The sequence below is a fragment of the Copadichromis virginalis genome, linkage group LG8, assembly GCF_057382275.1.
Source record: "Copadichromis virginalis isolate Kocher_CV1m ecotype Utaka linkage group LG8, C_Virginalis_male_GT1.1, whole genome shotgun sequence".
Classification (NCBI taxonomy): Eukaryota; Metazoa; Chordata; class Actinopteri; order Cichliformes; family Cichlidae; genus Copadichromis; species Copadichromis virginalis.
The window spans coordinates 26,740,722-26,760,195 of NC_140625.1; the positions used below are offsets into that span (position 1 = coordinate 26,740,722).

Sequence of the window (19,474 nt, forward strand, 5' to 3'; positions counted from 1 at the left end):
TGGGGCTCGGTCACTCAGGCGCAGCTGGGGGCCGGCGGAGCTCACGGGCGCGTCACTGCAACTCCCCCTGACTTCTGCTCCGCGGCTGCTGGGCGAGCCCTCATCTGGGACTCTCCTCAGCTCTTACTGGGACAGTGGCGCGGCTGCCCCTCTGTTGGTCTTCCATGGTCTCTTGTGTTCTGGGGGCCTCTGGATGTCTGGAGTTTTGATCTCCTCCATACCCGCTTCACACCCTGGAGGACGGGGCTGTGGCCCCCCCACACTCCCTAGCAGATCATTACATGGAGAAACCTTTGGAATGCAAGCATGCTGATCCACACAGGTATGCACACATGGGTATTCACAGACGCGGACTAAAGCTTTCTTGGCTGCTGCCTCAAAGCACACTGTGCGCTGTCTATCTTGCGTGCTGCACAATATCGTTTATTACTTAGTAAATACTGATATCTATGACTAGCTAGTTTATTGTGATGGTGCTTTGTTTTCTCTATTATTATGTTGCTCTTTGTTGTTTGCTGTCTCCTCTGTTTGTTTTTGTTTGTTTGTTTGTTTGTTTGTTTTTTTTCTCCATACAGGTGACCCAGGAGTTTTTTTTTTTCTCTCTCTTCCCCCCCCTTCTCACCGTCTCTTCTCCCCTTTGGTTTTCTTTCTTTCTCTCCCCCTCTCTCTCTCATTCATTCCCCCTGTCCTATTTATTAAAAAAAAAAAAAAAAAAAAAAAAAATGACAAAGGATGAACTGAAGCTCTGCCATCACGTAATGTCGCATACTGCTGTTTCTGATGTCATTTAGAAAAAATAAATAAATAAAAAAAATAAATAAATAAAATTCATCCTGCTGCTTCTATCAGCACTAGCAGCAGCTTCATTAATAAACAGCCGTGACCCAGGTCAACTGCCTACTATACTACGATGTTGTTTTTCTTAACAGTGGAAATAATTCTGTCATCATGCACTTCGGTTGCCTTCTGTGGTCTTTCAGGTCTTTTGGTGTTTCTTTCTTCTTCTTTTTTTTAATTGCACAACATTGCTCATTTGGAAAAATGTCCTCTGACATGTTTATTTTGTTTTTCAGCCTAGTGATGGTGTCATTCACTTGCACTGTAATTTCTTTGGACTTTCCTAACATGGAAAGTTCCAGCGAATGGCTACAAAATGCATTTATAACAATAAGAATCAACTCCAGATGTCTTATCTGCCTAATTTGTGATGAAATAATAACCAGCCACGAAAGTGTTTACTGGCAAATAATCCAATTAATCGGGACACTGTTTAAAAATTGCAAACTGTTAATGGAACACTTTTGCCAAACCCCTTGAATCAAATCTAAAACTCTACAATTCAATCACATCTTGATTGTCTGGTGCATACTTGGCAGTGTGCAAAGGCAAAACTACAAAAAAATGTCATTGCACATATGGATCTGATTGTTAGGGTGGCTGTAGCTTAGGTGGCAGAGCAGGTCAGCCACTAATCAGAAGGTCGGTGGTTCAATCCCAGGCTGCCTCCTGGCTGCATGCCAAATATCCTTGGGCAAGATACTAACCCCGTGTTTGCCTACTGGTGGTGGTCAGGGGGCCCGGTGGCGCCAGTGTCTGACAGCCTCGCCTCTGTCAGTGCGCCCCAGGGCAGCTGTGGCTATAATGTAGCTTGCCATTGCCAATGGGTGAATGACTGAATGTAGTGTAAAGCGCTTTGGGGTCCTTAGGGACTAGAAAAGCGCTATACAAATGCAGGCCATTTACCATTTAAATCTAAGAACAAATCCCACGCTTATACAGCTGTAAAAACACAAAGAGACAATGAGAAAAAGGTTTTTGTGAATTCCATTTATTAGTCCATTAATGAAAACCTTCCAGCACATGGTTCAGCTGGAAAACCGAGGGCTAATAACAGACCAAAGAGCCAATGAGATGTAAATGTACTCACATATTTATTACATAAATATATAGTAAAATAGACCAGCAACAATTACCATAAAAAATATCTTCCTTTAAAACCCTGACCATAAACAAAGATTTGAAAATCACACACTGACATTTACAAACACGCTGATTGTCTGGACCTGTCGTAAGCAGCCCACCATATAAACCTGACAGCACACCACCCACTGGACTCATGTTGGGGGGGGGGGGAGGGGTGGAGGGTGTAAAATGGAGGGGTGGGTAATAGGTCCAGGTGAGGAAGGGTTTGGTGTGATGAAGTTGTGGGTGGTGTGAGAGGAGATCACAGTAGATATTCGGATGTTTCCTGCGTGTATATGCGTTTATCTGCAATAAGTGCTGTCAGTGTGGATTTATTTAGCCCAGAGCATTGCCTTAAGCTTCATTGTATGTCTTTGCATGTTTGTTTACCCCCGTGCATCATGGGAATGAATCCTGAACATTGTTCCTTTGCTTTGCATGCCAGTGACAGTGGCGTCAACTGAGAGGTAAATAAAGAGAGGAAAAGGAGACAAAAAGAACAAAACCTGGGTTTCTTAAAATTTGTTGGTATAATGTTATTCTTGTGTGGTTGAACTGGCACCAGACATCCAGAAGGTGGGGTTTGTCATACCAAGGAAATTTACATAGTCTCCCATATGTCAGTAACATAAGAGTAAACTTTTAAAGAGCTTCTGTAACCCTTTTATTACCCTGATAATACATGACGGTCTGGCACCTCGGGATCAAGATTGAATGAGAGATCTGTACTCATACAGTTAATGGCCTTTATTTTCTGTGCACTGTTTCCTATAATGCACCAAAGTCTAGCAAAGGCTGTACCTGCAGTCTCAATGGTTTTCTATTGAAGCTTTCCATCTCAGTGTTTATTTCCTTTGGAGTTGTATTCTCTCCCCTTGTCTAGTACTGTTCCAGGACCTCGACATCAATCCTTCAGTGACTCATAATATTCAGCTCAAGAATAATAAAAATAAAAACTCTTCCAGTTTTAGGGAGTCTTCGTAGTAACTTCTAAGATGAGGGATATCAGTGATTGACAAGTGAAAAATAACCATGAATGTGTTTTAATAACTGAATTCCAAGATGACGCTGTTCTCTTGAGCCCATAAAAAAGAAATATCTACCAGCTTCTGGATTTTCTTCTTTTATGTTTGCACAGTGTCCTAAAAGCAGCACAATTGCCAAGTTCTTACTAAACAGGAGATCTCTATTGTTCTGGCTTACAATATAAAGCAACACTCTTTTTCTTTCTTGGAAGTTGGCGCCAACTTTAAAGGTTCTCGTGTAACAGCCATAAAATTGTTATTATTAATGACACCCACCATGTGAAGTCAAGTCCGAATCTTGTTGTTTCCGTTTGCGTTATTGCCAAACTAGTACTAAGACACACTGTTATCGTATGTTGTGTTTACTGTATGACATGTGTGTCGCGCTGAGAGATACACCATTTATCTTTGTTGGTGGAATCATTATAGCAACAATCAATCAACCAATCAACACATGGCAAATTAACCACCTGTCGATTAGCAGTTAGTATTAGCCAAGTTAGCTACATGTTAGTAACTATGTTCCTATACAACAGGGTGATAATTCACAGCAATGTGCAACTTTTCCCACATATTGGTGTTGAACTACACAGGCTACCATGTCGCTCTCTCAGTATATTTGCACAACATGATTTAATTAGCTAAAATCAACAATGTTTGACATTTGACATTGCTAGCGGTAGAAGTCATTCGACAATTGATTGATTTACTTTGAAAGTGAAGTGCCTCTGTTTTACTACAGCTCAGAGAGTAGTTGGTGACTATTTGCAAACAAGTTGGTGTGTTTTATTCAAACTGCGTCAATCAATCTGATAGCAACAAAGCAATCGCAAGGAGGTTGCCGGTGCAGCAGTATATACCTTTTTGCAACCAGTTTCACCTAACAAAGCAAGCAACCTCTTTGGCGATACTTATTTTTCCCTAGTTACTGGTGATTGTTAATCAGATTCTAGCCTATTTTTTTTTTCCAAAATTGCCAATATAACTAACAGACAATATAAAACGCGGACATAGCTTCCGAGTGGAAAAAATAAAGCCTATGCGGAAGTGTCTTAAACCTGCATTCTATTTAGAGGCCACCAGATGGCGATAGTTGTGGTCGCAAAAAGATTTCGAGTTCTATAGAACTGTATGGGAAAACAGTTTTCTGTCTTGACTTTTTAGCACTGTCCTGATGAGTTTCTGGGGTCATTCAGTCGCTTTAAGTCATATTTAATAAAGTAATCTATTTTGAACATTAATTTTGTGCATCAAAATGGGACTGTGTAACAGTATGACCATGTAACAGTAGCTATGCAAATCTTTTTCTAATGTTACAACTAATAATCACTTCATTACGTGAGGTTTTGTTTAAATTAAAATGAACTAAAGGAACTTCATGAGCCACTGACTTGATGAAATCCTACACATTATCCTGGATTGGGGTAAGTAACAATTGTTTGTGGTTGCTCCAAAGATAATAACCTGGCTGAAAAGTTTCAAAATAACTAACAAAAACACCTAGCATCCTGTCTTTGGCACCTTCCAATTATCCCTGACTGGTCAGGTCAACCCCTGAGTGTCTGCAGAACACATCTTTTTCCCAGCAGCTTCTGCAGTCACAGTGAAACAAGGAACATTTGAAAGAGTGGTATCAAACAAAGAACAGTGGTTCCTTTTTTGTAATTTTGTTAAATGTATTGTAGTGTGTTTTTCCACCGACATAAATATGCAGGCTGAAAGACTGTCCTTGAGAAGATCAGAGGAGAAAGAAAATTCCCAAAGAAACATCAAATTAAAACTTAACCCAGAGAGCGAGAGAAAGAGAGAGAAAAAAGAGGGAGAGAGCGAAAGAGCTCTTCATCTCCGACTGTGAGGTTACTTTGCTTCTATTGGCTGATTTTTCTGTAATATTTACCACATGAGGTTTGTAAAAAGTGTTGAGGGTAATGCACAATACAGACCGTGAAACTGATGTTTTCATGTTAAATCAAGAAAAAAATACATCCTACTAAGTCGTTCAGTCTATTAATTGCAGCTCTAAAGACTTTACTTGTTCTTGATTTATCATATGGCCTCACACACCCGTGTTGCACAAAGTGTCTCTTTTAAATAGGACAATCAATAGTAAAATAGTGAATACAGACACATATAGCTCATAGACATTTGTACATGACAACCCCATCTAGAAATAGTCTGACACAAAAACATCTAGCACGAGCACCAGCTGCTGCATACTGGATGTAGAACTGTCTGCTTCCTGGTAAAATGAAACCTTCCTTGAAACACAGTTTTTGCGAGTTTCACAGAACATACTATAAGCATGCTAAGCTTTCTGTACATGCAACACTGAGACCTATCTGTTACAAACATTGTGGGCAAAAAGGTGTGCAGTAAAGACGATGTAAGCAGTGGGCATGGCGCCTTGAAGCCATGGTGGTTTTTGGTAATTTGCTGGTGCTGTATCAAGTGACTTGGACCTGCTACATAGTGAAATAAATGGATTTCTTTCCTTAAGGTTTGCTGACCAGAGAGAGTTTTCTTCGGATTTTGCGTACAAGAATGGGCTCATGGGCCATGAGAGCTGATGGTGCACATGCTCTGAGAGCGTTTGACAAAACAGGACAAGTGAGACATCTTGGACCAATAGAGTGGGAAAGACAGAGGATGGATGAAAGCACCCTTTGAGGCCTTTTTAATCAAACCTGAGCAGTTTTAAACCAATTTTTCAACCTGACAAGCATTGCATAATTTTCTTAGAAGCAGCCCCCACCTCCATACAACTACTATACAGTTTATATATTCATATATTCTCTGATCTGTATCTCTGATTGATAGACTGTTAATAAATGAGCTAATCCGTGTACATTCTTATCTGTCTAGGCATGCATTTTACACCCGTTTACAAAAAACATTGCTATAAATCTCCATGCAGACAGTCAGAGCAGCATAAAACTTATTCCAAGACCACACCACTGTACCACCTATAAGTATCTTCAGGTCTTACTTGGTATTTGGTGTAAAAAGGAAAACAGTGTCCACATAAAGTTATTCATAGTGGCCAAATCATACAGCACTGAACTCAGCTAACAGGGGACCAACTATACTTTTACATATTTTCTGTCACATATATTCTCTGGATACTCATATTAAACATGATCAGTGTTTCAAATAATGAGGTTGAGATAAGTTCAAGTAGTTCCTGTGAGCCATAAGCTCAAATTTCAGATAGTTTTCTCTACTCTTGGCTATAAACTGCATATAAAACATAGGTGTGACTATTAAAGGCACTGTGAAAGTGCCTTAAACCAGCATTCTTTCTAATGGCCACAAAGGGGTAATTCCTGTGAATGTCACAAGATGGGACTTCCCTAATAATTGGGTGCCACGGTGGCAAAGTTCATCTTTTCTAAATAAGTGTGCTCTTCACTTGGTGTGATGTCGCTGAGAACAGATATCCCCTAATATGGTAATTTCAGGCACACAGCTCAGGCTGCCAGCACAGAAGTTTCCTTTTTTGTTTTGTTTATGAGGGGCAGCCAATCAGAAGAAAGTTGGCTTACAGGGTAAAATCGTAAAGTATAATAGTGGCAGAGTATGATGGCTCAGTCACATGAGAGTAAAAAAAGGCAGCCTCCGTGCGACAAAGAAAAAAGGGCGGTTGCCCAGTGATTGCATTGATTGTTGCAGCGGTTGAGCGTGCAACACCCTCAACTTCTCAGTGACCACATTTGATCACAAGGCAATTGCACAGATTGCCAGTTGGGAGGCGACCAGTCTCCAAACAAACGTGATCTGAGTTGGGCTGCGTGCAATCACTCTCAAACAAACTGGAACAGGTTTGCAAATAATTACAGTCGGATTTATAAATCCAGACAGACTGCCAACACAATGCAATCAGCAATAGTCTGCGCCAATCAGCAAAACTCATCTATGACACGTCTTTGCAGCAGGGGAATTACCTTGCAAATGTTTTATCATTGTCTTGATGGCAGCAACTGACGAGTGGTCGCCCGTCTCTAAAGCAACCATTTCAAAGGTAACAAGATTGCAAGTTCATTGCACACTGTTGCAATAATTTGTGTCTCCAGCCTGTGTTTTCTGTAGTGTGACTGGAGCATGAGGTAAACAAGGATAATAATGAATTGTGACTCATTCAGAGCAACTCAAGTACAGTCCAAGAATAAAAAATATTTAGCTGGAAATGAGGATAACTGTTCCCTTTAATGTAACCTTGGATAAACGGGGTGACTTTAGTCTCTTGATCAATACAGCTTAATTTATATGCATCTTACTCAGCCATTAATGCATAGCTATCCAAACATACTCTAACAGTCAATTATAATTCACGCTTACTGAACATTGTCAGAAACTTGTAACAATGTTTGTAGCTTGTCCAATAAATAACATTTGGTGCTTTGATTACATTGTTTAGCTCATGGGTTTCAATTTTCTCTTCTGATTTTCTTGTTGCACTAATGCAGCCACAAAGGGAGTACTAGCTTGGACATAGTCATTTAATATTGTATGTAGTGATAACCTTAAAGTCACTCTTGGGAGTCCTCAGTTCCTACCATGCAGCATATTAATTCATTCTTTTCCCCGAGAACAAACTCCACAGCATTTCTAAGTGCAAGCCTTCATAATAAATCCTCTGGAGTCCTATGAAACATGCTGTACAGCAATGCCACACAAGAGGAGGGATATAAAAACAATCGATAAGGCCATCATTGGAAAGGAGAACCCAAAATTGCAAAGCCTCGAAGCGCAGCCGTGGCTGCTCTTTTCTGCAGCAACAGTCCATTTGTAAGAATTGATGCAGCTTTTAGTTTAAAATATCACCCACTCCTGAAATTCACAGTTTTGTTTTGTTTTTTATCTCTTGCAGTCCCGCCACACTCAAGTAGAAATGCTTCCCAAGTGACCCCTCCTACTTCCTCTCTGTTAGCCCGCTGAACACAGTGTTGGTTACATTCTTCAAAGGAAATAACACAAGTATGTGACAGGAATCTGTTTTTACAGACTTCCGTCACACACCGCGGCCTGAAAAGGTGCTTTAGGGATTTTTGGAAGGGGAAGCAAAGCAGGTCCATCAGACATTCAGCATTCACACACTTACACTCAACGTTCACTTGCACACAGCACAGTTCTCATGTGAAACAGCAACATCCACGTGCACACACTTATATACATGCACAGCCTTGGTTTTAGCCATACAACTGAGAGTTAAACAGAAAATAAAAGAGGCCTGTGGCTGGAGGACTACAGCCAGTTCATTTGCCCCGCTGAGGGCAAATAGTGCCTGGCTTGGATGGGAGCCATGCACTGCTGTATGTACACCACAAGCAATTGGATGAGGAAAAGCTGAATATTGCTGCTGGCACTTTGACCCTAAAGAGTGCAAAGACGCTAGAGTGTTGCTGACATGAAAGGATGAATTAATTTTTGCACACAGTTTTTCTTGCACATATCTATGCGAATGTAATTTATTGATAATCAAAAATAAAACTGTAACCAAAATCAATCATTTTGTATGTCTTTACTGTGTTATGGTAACTCACCTATTCCACGAAAAAACTGACCAAACGGACTCAAAAACAACAGATCTTGACTTTCTCTTTCATGATCTTTTATGAAAGACGTGTTTCATGAAACATATGTGACTTTGATGTTATAACCCCGTAATTAACACTTTAAATTAATCAAATGTCAAAATTAACTCATTCACTGCCAGCCATTGGCAGTGAATGAGTTAAACCCATTGACTCATTCACTGCAATTGACGGCTATAGACGTCAATTGCAGTGAATGAGTTAAGTGATGATAATCACCGTGTGAAATCAAAATATACGACTTGAACATGGGAGTCGATCTCCTTTAAGTAAAAATGATGACTTGGTCTCTCAGCATTTTCTTATCAATCTGATGCTTTAAAAAATACTCCTAATATTTCAGATGTTTTTCTTTTTTTCTGGCAGGAATGGTCTTCCATATAGTGCGGCACAAAACCCAAGCGATACACAAAAGCACCCAAACCCAAACAAACAAAAACCAACAGACAAAACACTCCCCACATGTAAAGAAATCGATTTCGATTTAGGGTTAAGAAAGCAGTGAGGGCCTGGTTATGTCTGCCCGAGGTTGGACTTGGGGTCCGATTTCTGGGAACCTGGATGTCTACTCCTTTCCATCCAGGAAAGGATGACAGAACAAGTGTAAAATGAACACTGGTGATTGCAAATTGAGACAAAAAAGAGGAGCTAACAATGGTTTTTTCATCCAAGGTTCATCATCATTTATTAGAAAATGTTCTTTTACCTGAGAGAATCCTTCAATAGCTTCCTTTACCCATTCACAAAAAGTGGTCTGTGTTTGCGTGTGTGCGTGCACGTGTGTGTGTCTGTGTGTGTGTACTGGGTCTTGCCGATGCTCTCATGGGACAGTGCATTATTTTCACACAAATGTAAGAAAGAGATCTGATTAGACATAAAAATCAAATAAAATTCACAATGTTTACTCGGCCACTTATTGCACTTCATTCAAAATAACTGTAAACGCTATAATTGATTATTTCATTGCATGGCTTTGCCCAAAGGCCTCTGCCGTTTTTACTTTCAGATTGAACAGAAATTTAATGGTGCAAAAGTCATTTGGCTTGGGTGCAATTTAAATATACATATATATATATTCATAATTATAGTATTACCTCTGAAGAATCTTCTACCTACTGTTGGTTTGGTCAATTCAAAGTGCTTCTAAGTAAGTGCTAAAGGAAAATGGATTTTTGCTATCAAACACTTGCCTCACATTTCAAAAGAAGAGGTAAGCACATGGTTAACTAACCTTACTTGTGCTACATAAATTTCAGCAACTTGGTCGCGATATGCAAAGATTAAAGCTACATTTTCAAGAAAGACTGAATTTAGGGCCTGGTTTTAATTTTATATTTTGAGGCTCTGAGACGCACCAAACAATGAGAGCATCGCATTCGACGCACACAAGCAAAGTTCCAAACAACACACATATACATACACACACCACTTTCTGAGCAGTTTACAAAAAAACAGCACGTCTCGTAGAATCCTTGTTCTCCACAACATCCCCGGAACCCCTCCTACTTCTCTGGGTCCCAGACGACTGTGAAGATTTACTGAGCCTAAGGACCAGCCAGCAGGCTGGGCTAAAGGCCAGCTAACCCCAACAGTTCTGGCCCACACCCACAGAAAGGAGCAAGGGTCTCTGGGTCATGCAAAGAACCTCTGGAATTCAAGCAAGGGCCAAATCTGATTTCATAAGCAAGACCGGCTCACAGTTGTTACAGTGAGCATGTCTTTTGGAGGGATTTGGAGGGAAATTGCATAGACATCTTGCTACTTGCATGTCTTAACAAACTCTACATTTGGCATGGGGGAGGGGAGAGGGAAACCAAAAACAACCATAAAACCAAAAGACATTACAGACAATCTCCACCCTTGTCCAACATGTCAACATGTGAGAATAAACCAGGATCCATGGAGGGGAAGGGCTGAGAAGCTCCACAAAGCCAGCCTCAAAAACATCAGTCTGCTTGTTGTGGTGAGGAACAGCATGATTTGTGTGAGCTCGGGGTGTCACCAATTGTTATAAACCAAAATTACTTTCAGCTTTAAACAGTTGGAGCTGAAAATATGATGCTTGGTTCAAACTTGCATCATTTAAGACACCATTTGTACTTTCATTTATGCATTGTGGGGAGGTTGGTTAGCTATTCAATCTCATAGAAGCAGAAAAAAGGAAATGGATCCAGAAAAGCATTTAAAACTGACTGAGATCTGATTACTGAAACTAATTCGAGAGGTGATTCCAGACTCGTTTTAGCAAGTTACTGAAATGCTATACATACACATTTGTCTTTCCAAGATGCACAAGTAATCTTTATGCCTCACAAGTGCAACCACATCAGCAAATGACCTGTGGAAGAAGGCCCCAATGGCATCTGAAATGACTTGTGTTAATGAGGCCTCACGTACTTGTTGCAAACTACTTCAGGTTTCAGTTAAATTGATCCTCACAGAAAGTTCGGATTCAGTGTATTTAGGCTGGCTTTTTGGGGCATTGGTGAACAAATCCATTTTAGACTTTGACAACTACGATGTGGGTGTTAAACAGCTGTTTGGCATTCATGCCCAATAATACCCTGCTCCCTATCCCACTTCCAACTTTCCTTTGTAAGTCACCCAAAATCAAATCTACACGTTTATCTACCTGGAGTATTTGGTGTGAGTTGCAGAGTTTTGGATATATAATTTGTAGATACGCCTGTTTTCTCTTTAATTATAACATAAGTGCCCCAAAATCTATAAAACTCAGAAGTAATGTGAAGTTACTTACAGAAAAGTCAGAAACCGTGTTGCGACATGACCAGTTTCAGGTACAGACTGTTTTCTTTGCACTAAACTAAGCCTGCCATTGCAAATGAAAAGCATTACCGCTCAGCTGAAATGAATGCCGGTCATGTTCACATTCTGTCATAGGCACGAGCTTCTTGTCACATGGTAGATGCATGCTTTCCTTCAGTGCAGCGACTTGGCGACTGAAAGCTCAGTTGGACAGGGGAGTTTTTAAGAAGCACAAAGTAAATGGGCCCGTTAGAATTATTGTTCCTCAAGAGAAGGCTGACGTTTCTGCAGCTCATGTCTCTGGAAAAGAAAAAGGCAACTCACACCAACATAATCTCGGTCAGGGGTTCTCGGTGTTTCGATGACCAATTGCAGATTTAGGGAGCACAAGAAAAATGCACATTTAATCAAAGGCTTTTTAAGTGTGTGTATCTTCAGAAAACTAGTTGATTATTGAATTTTCTTTTAACATGTTCTGTTGATTGAATTCACCTGTTGCTTATCACCCTTACCTATCCATCTTGGTCAAGCCTCATTTTTCCCAAGTCTTTTCTGTTGTTTCCCTATTTTTCTGTTGGGTTCCCTATTGCTAGATCGACCTGCCTCTTTATCCACTGCTCTTTGACACTTTAATAAAGTCCTTGTTTTCCTGTCATGTCTTACTTTTGGCTTCTCAGTCCTGATAGAATTGTGGATGAATAAAATATACGCAAATATATGAAATTATAATAGTAGTGGATTCTTACTTGGGCCACAAAAATGCCACTGAGAGCCACTGGAGCACACTTAGAGAACCCCGGCTCTACTATGGGCCATGTAGATTTGACTTTGGGGTGAAGCGTCTCTTTAATAAAACATCCCCCACTGCACTCCTGACCTTTAACTGCCACAGCTGCTGGCAACACTCACATCAATAGTTTGGAAAAACGGAATCTGATCCCATAGGTAAACGCACACTCACACACAAAACTATAGTCATTCATGTGAAGCGTGAGAACACGAGGGGTATGCATCCATCTCTTTGCAAACAACACGAGGCACAGGGCTTACGATTAATGTCACAGGGCACTTCTGAATATGGATCTGCATGCACATGTGAGAGGGTGCACACATAAAAAAAATGTAACAAGCATTACACATTACTTTGCTCTTTTTTTTCTTTTTACTTTTATCCACTTGCATGACAATGGGATGGAGCGGTTAAATTGACTTTTTACAATGAATCTTCGAGTGTTGTATGTTTTTGTATTTACATCCTTGGTTATGGCCAAAATAAGCTGTAAATGAAAAAAACAAAACAAAAAACACAAAACATAGAAAAATACATAACATAGTATTGCACCTTGCAGATGGGCAATATATATATTCTCAGTTTTGTTGGTTGTTTTGTAACATCTATGTGACACCACTATCCTCTCTGCTGGTGTGTGGAAGTTAGGTTGTGGGTGCCGGGGTCAGGTCCAGCCCCCTCCTGTCAGCTACATTCAATTCCATAAAACACTCAGCTATTACAGAAGTCAATCCCTCAGTCTCTGGGCCATTCACATTTTAGGTTTACCGTCTAAAGACTGTGCCTTTAAGGTGGAGAAGTGCTCACGTTGGCAGCGCTCAGAGCTGATGTCTCGACATTTTCTTGAGTTTAAGTTGCACCTCCTGTCATTCGAGAACCAAATCAATAAGGTAGAGGGCACCAAAGCTTGAGGGAAGAGTCCTTTTGTAACTTACACTGATGCGTACACAAGCACATATTATCTCGACATGTACACTTTTTTAAAATCTATATATGCATCTCTGAACTTTCACATGTGCCTGCAAAATATGACTCCTCCCAAGTTCCTTTGAGTCTTGTGTTGTGTGAGGTATGACAAGATTGTGTTTCAGTTTTTTTGTTTTTTTTTTGTATTTTCAGTTTTTGTTGCGTTATTTTTTTTCTATTTGTTTTTTTTTTCTTTCCTCCAAAGATGTATTTCATTAAAAAAAAAAGGAACAAAATATATATAAAAAAAGAAATTCCTGGTTTTTTTTTGTTGGTTGTAAATTTCCTCCTGATAAAAGGGGACGGACAACTGGACAGACACAGGGACAGGGACAAACAGATCAGTTGGCTTACAAACACAAACTATAGACGTGAAAAAGAAGTGAAATATGTTACACTGCACACATGGTCAAAAAGTGACAACAGCTGTTTTGTTTTTCTTTTACACAGAGCAGTTGAAGGATCAAAAAAAACAAACAAACAGAAATATAAGAAAACAATGATAAAATGAAAAAAAAAAAATCTCCAATAATTTTGTTCCGGAGTCTTTTTTTTTTTTTTAAAGTCATCTTTTTTTTCATATTGTTTGACGGATGTAAAATCCTTTTCATATATCTTTTGTTTTCTTAATCTACATCAGACTCAGAAGGTAAAAAGCAGCATTATAACCCCTACTGTCACACGCACATACCCAGTCAGCTCACAAAAACAAAGGCCGTCGATTTCTTTATCGGTTCTTTTACAAAGATGTGTTGGAATCCCAAACCTGCATCTCAGGAATGCGGGATCTGTCTTCCTGATCCTCACAATCTGAACGTTGGAGGTAATCCTTACAGTGGGAGCTGAGGGAGGACATTTGGGGTCGTCAGCTGGCACGGGAGCGGGGGTTTGCGTGGGGCTGCGTGGGAGCCGAAGGGGACATCTGCCCTTCCTCCCTGTGTTTGACGACATTGTCTCTGCAACCAGCCACATCACCCCCTCTCGCCCATGTCAATGATGGCAGTGAGAGTTGGGGCCCTCAGCTTTTTTTGTTTGTTTGTTTGTTTGTTTCCTGTCCTTTCTTCTTCTCTTGCATCCACGCATTCTCACACTCCAGTCTCTCGTCCCTGCTGCTTTGTCGGTCACATTCAATTGGTGGCGCCACTCTAAAAGGGCAGTTATGGCCAGCCTTGTTTCACAAGGCCTGGATCCTGTTTGGTGTGAATGAATCTGGACAAAACTGGGTATGAACTGCTCAGCGGTGACAGCTAGGATGCTTTGGGTAAAGGAGAGGATTTTCAGTGTTCAGAAGAGGGCTTAAAGTGAACTTTGAGTGGGCTCTAGTATGGGACAGTGAGTACTACACGGATAAAGAGAAAGCCCTCCTATGGAGGGATCTCTGCCCACTGCTTTTGGGCTGTTTTGGCTCTACTGGTGTAATGCTGACAACAGGACAGGTTTAGGGCCAAGCCCACTGCAAGTGCAAAGGCCCAGTTAAACAGAGCAGTTCAGGATACCCATTTGTGGTCAATTTTAATTGGGGAAACTAACCCGAAAAGGAGAGTTTATGGGGTGTTGCATTAGTGCAAAAACTCCCACCAGCCTGGCTGAGTGGGGTCTGTTATCATATTGATGGCAGGAGGGGGGGTTAGACTTGAGCTAGGCTCCAGAAAGGGCAGTGTCACGGACTGGACAAGAGGAGGGTAGAAAAGAAAAGAGTGGGGATGGATCTCTAGAGGTGGTGATGCACTTTAGGAAGAGTCAAACCAGACTCCACCGCTGTGCCCAAAGATGGCGTTCCAGTTCCTCTCCCCTCCCAACTGCACTCAAGCTCTGAGGAGGTGTGGATAACCCATCCTGTGCATGTGCCCAGTATAAACTACTGCTTGGTATTGGATAGAAAATAAACTAGATTTCTTTCAACCCAGTGAGATTTGGCTTGGCCCCAGAATTGGATTGAACAGAGTGAGCTTTTGAAATCAAATCAAACACTCTTGTATGGTCATTTGGAGGGTAAACTTGTCATATCTGCCATGGATGTTTGAGCTGAGATATTACTGCTATAGTAGTGAGCGTTGGGGAGCTAGAAGTGCGATTGAGTTGCTTGTGAGGAGGCTTCACTCCATCATTTTTTATGTCAAACACACTGCCCATGCATGACAGAAAGCTGAAATTTTCCATGAAAATATTTACCAAGCTCCAGTGGCAGCTATCGTAAGTGTAGCGTGGTACGTCATCACCACATGCTGATTTGACGGGCGTGGCCACCTTGACTTTTCAGTTACTCCGTGTAATCGTTCCTCTTGCTGCTTTTTGCTTTAATGGGCTGCACATCCCACGCTGTCCTTCGTTGCTTCTGCGAGCCGGTTTCTGTCTTTAGAGAAACTGGTAAATCCAAATTTGAAAAGATGACACTTGGTCCCACTTGATAAAAAAAAAGAAAAAGAAAAAGAAGAAGAGATAACCCGAATGTTATGGGTACCACTCCCTGGAAGGGGGTAAAACCTTCCAGGGGGATGGTTGGCCCTCCTGTCTTCAGTGGTATTTCATTTGAACCAAGTGACAGCGCTGTGTGTATGTGTGTATTCTGTGAGTGTTTTAGTCTTTCCATGACTACGAGTGTGCACCTATGCAAAAAGCTATGCACATCTGTGTATCATTCTACACATACTCCAACTCGAATGGTGTATGTCTGTGTGTAGGCTGTGGGCAGCTGCCCGGTGTCCACAGAGGTGAGGTAGTGCCTGACACCACAGGGGCAGTAATGCTGCCCCAGCCTAGGGGTGTGTCCACTTTGAGGTAAATGGTAGCCTTCTTGGCATTTGCCTGCTCTCAGTGACGTCCATGGTAAAAAAAATAAAATAAAAAAAAAGAATAAAATAACCAAGAAACAAGAAAAAAAACAAAACAAAACAGAAGGCAAATGTGTATGGAAGCCTGGAGGGGCCACACTGAGTTGAGCCCACGATAAGAGGACTCTGTACAAACCCTGCAGGTTAGGGCTGTATATCAACACTGCCGTGCAGTGCATTCAGTAAAATGAGGCATTCACGTTACTCTGAGGTGATGTGTGTTTTCGTGTGTGTGTGAGAGAGTTAAAAAGACAAAAAGAGAGTCAGTGTGTATGTGATGAGGCCTGCCGTCTTGCTGGTGTTTGCTGCTATTCAGAGCCTCCTCGGAGGTTGGGTGTGGGAGATTTACTTCTGAACTCTGGCTACAGTCCAGCTTTTACGTTGTAATTCCTCTCTCTGTCCCTGCGCCTTCCTTTTCTCCCACCTCCCCTCTAAGCATCTCCCTTTCTCCTTCCCCTTCTTTTTCTCTTCCTTCCCTTCCTTCAATGCTGTAACTCTTCAGACAGAGAAGGGCTTACTTGTCATTCATAAGATGGTAGGCTGCTGGCACAAGCAGCATAGGCAATGACAAGGCAAGTCTGCTCGTGTGTGTGCGTATGTGTGTGTTGTATGTCACAGGAACCGGTCCAATGACAAAAATGAAAGTAGATATGAAGCCATGGTCTGTATGTTTTTCAAAGGTAGAGAACACAATTTCATAAAACTGGAGTAGCCTTATATAAATATAGCACCGGTTTCACAGGGATATGAGAAGAACAAGCTCCAAAAACAGCTGTCATGGCTCAGATTGAGTTGAGTAATTGATAAGTGGTGTGGCTGCTCTGCTTTACTGCCGCCGTTATACACCACGGAAACGTTTACGTCTGCTGAAATTTTTATGTGCAGTGTCTGCTAAATTCGTGCGCCTGCATGACTGTGAGCAACAAGATGACACTACTGTCCATACTTTCTGAATCAATGCCTTAACACTTATTCAGAAATAATACTGAGAGGTGCTGGCCAGCTTTGACGCCGGAAACATGGGCTTCAAGACAAGTGTAAATCTGTGACCGCTACAATAAAACCAAGGAGGGGGAACTGACCCTCCAAAGAGTGCTGCCCTGAAGAACTGAGGTGGAACAGGCTGTGAGTGTGTGTGTGTGTGTGTCTGTGTGTGTTTGTGTCTTGGCAAATGGCTACAACTCTTACTAGATAAGACATCATGCTCAGACAGAAGGGCCCCCAAACAGATTTTAAAACAGGGGTTGGTATAAGGAGGAGAAAGAGGTGGAGAAGAGGGTGTTCACAAAACAAAATCCTCTGTTTGCTTCACTCTCCTGTTGCTGGTGTGTCGTTTCTGATATTGTTGTTTCCAGTTTTAAAACCACATACTGTGAATGTGATGTCAGAGAAATGCAGATTCCTGCAGAGAGGATTCTCCCTCCATTCTTCCCCCACAAGCACGATGGACTAACCCATCTTCTGTTTCGCTCCAACTTTCTCTTCCCTTTGCGTGCCGGCAAGTGTGCCTCACACCTCCTGGTCCTCGAAGACCTCTAAGAAGAGCGGGGGGAAGAGTTCGTTGGGACATTCCACCTTCATGTGAAGGAAGCGACTGGCGTGGCACGCCCCGATCATCCGCAGGTCCGTCACCTTCATCAGAAGCTTCGGCCAGAAGTGGGGAATGTTGTGCTTGCGGTAGTTGATGTAGTGCTCGAACGCCAGCAGGTACGTCTCCTGGCACTTCTCGATCTTTTCCGTACAGGTCAGGCCTGAGCGATCTGCACAAAGCAAAGAAGGCGAGCGGGAAGAGGGAGCACAGATGGCGGTGGGGAGGGGGTTGGAGAAGAAATATGGGAAAAGGATAGAAGAAGGAGAAGGGAAAAGAGAACATATGGACAATGAGTACTACATAGTTGAAGATGTAAGAACTATAAAGGTTAGCAATACTAAATAAGATGAGACCTGTTATCAAGCATCATGTCCAAGGTTCTTACTGCAAATAGCATTATATTATCATGGTGCCATCTGGGTGATTACAACCCAGAAAAAAATCCTAATTTTCCAGTTTATTAAACTTGGGAAAAATACAAGCGTTTAGTCTAGGAACATAAAAAAATTGACAAATATATATATTTGTCAATTTTTTAAATGTTTTTATGCTTCTAGACTAATTAATCTCTCTCCCTCTCTCTCTCATATATATATATATATCAGTAAAAAAAAAAAAAACAACTTTAAATTATTTACGTTCATTCATCTATCCAATTTATTCCATTTATCCAGTTCAGGGGCGCTGCAGCCTATTTCAACTGTCATAGAGCTAAAGACTGGGTAGGCCCTGAAAGGGTGCCAGTCTATCACAGGGCCAACACATAGAGATAGACAACCATTCACACTCACACCTATGGCCAGTTTAGAAGTACTTTAACCATGCATGTTTTAGGAATGTGGGAGAAGGCCGGAATATCACTCAACAAAATGAAAAGAAATGACCACATAGATCCCAGCACCTTCTTGCTGTGAGCCGATGGTGCTAACCATGGGGCAGCAGCACCAAATATATATTCATATATTATTTATGTATATTTGCCATATTTTAAATAATTGGTGGATGCACTGAGAGAGACGAGGGCATCCCCTCTTTTTTTGCATCCTACTATTTGAAAAAACTGCACTTTTGCGCATGTACGTAATAAATGTTCTACAATAAATAAACCAAGACTAGAGACATGCAAAGACTTATTCATCACATTTAAATTGAGCTCCCAACACTGAATATGCATGTGGACATTTATCTTCAGACTATAATTAGATTTTGATTCAAAATAGGCTACATTGTATAATATGTAGAGTATCGAGTAATGATGTCTTTGTATTGCAACTGCAAGGCCAAAGGACACTAAAAATTTGCATTTAAATTGCATTAAATTCAAACTGATATATCACTAATAACATGTGCAACAAGTCCAGAGACTGCCATGTAGCTTTAAATATGTGGAATAAAGGTTTTAGCATTAACCTGAGCTCATGAGAAGCACGGCTTGCAAGAGCGCCACTTCCGTGTCGTCAAGGTTGAACTGCGCCAGGCTCTTGCCCAAATCAAAGATGGCGTCCGACACCACGCCCAGCCCGCCGTTCTTCAGTTGCTCCCGCTTCACAGCCATCTCCCCACTGAGCGTCAGCGTCTCGCTCTCCGGGTCGTAGCGCATGGCTGCGCGCAAGGACATGATCTCCATGCAGCAGCCCTTCAACAGGATGATCTGGTCTTCACAAGGCAGCTGGTGAATGAAAAACACGTTCGTTTTCATTTCCGAGCAAACATATTGTCATATTCTCAAAAACAAAGCAAGTACGTAAGAAAAGTTTATCTATGAAGCGCTTTTCACAGACAAGCGGTCACGCGAAAGGCTAAAAATAAACGTGAACATTAAGTGCAAAAAAACCAAAAACAAAACGATTTAACAGGTTTTTTAAATAAATAAATAATCATTCAATAAAAGATACCACTATACTTTACATGCTGTTTATGCTGAGTCACTATAATGTCATCTGAAAGTTGAT

The 19,474-nt window shown here is 41.3% G+C and overlaps 1 protein-coding gene across 2 annotated transcripts in view; it reads right to left on the reverse strand.

Annotated features, from left to right (window-relative positions):
- Positions 1 to 1,821: 1,821 nt before the first annotated feature.
- thrab (thyroid hormone receptor alpha b) overlaps positions 1,822 to 19,474 on the reverse strand; it is a 171,753-nt gene continuing 154,100 nt past the window's right edge. For both annotated transcript variants that reach the window (XM_085466833.1, XM_085466834.1), the window contains 2 exons: positions 18,933 to 19,191; positions 1,822 to 17,691 (listed from right to left, as the gene is read on the reverse strand). In XM_085466833.1, the coding sequence (XP_085322959.1) occupies positions 17,441 to 17,691; positions 18,933 to 19,191 (510 nt within the window). In that variant the 3' untranslated portion in view covers positions 1,822 to 17,440. The remainder of the gene's footprint in view (positions 17,692 to 18,932; positions 19,192 to 19,474) is intronic.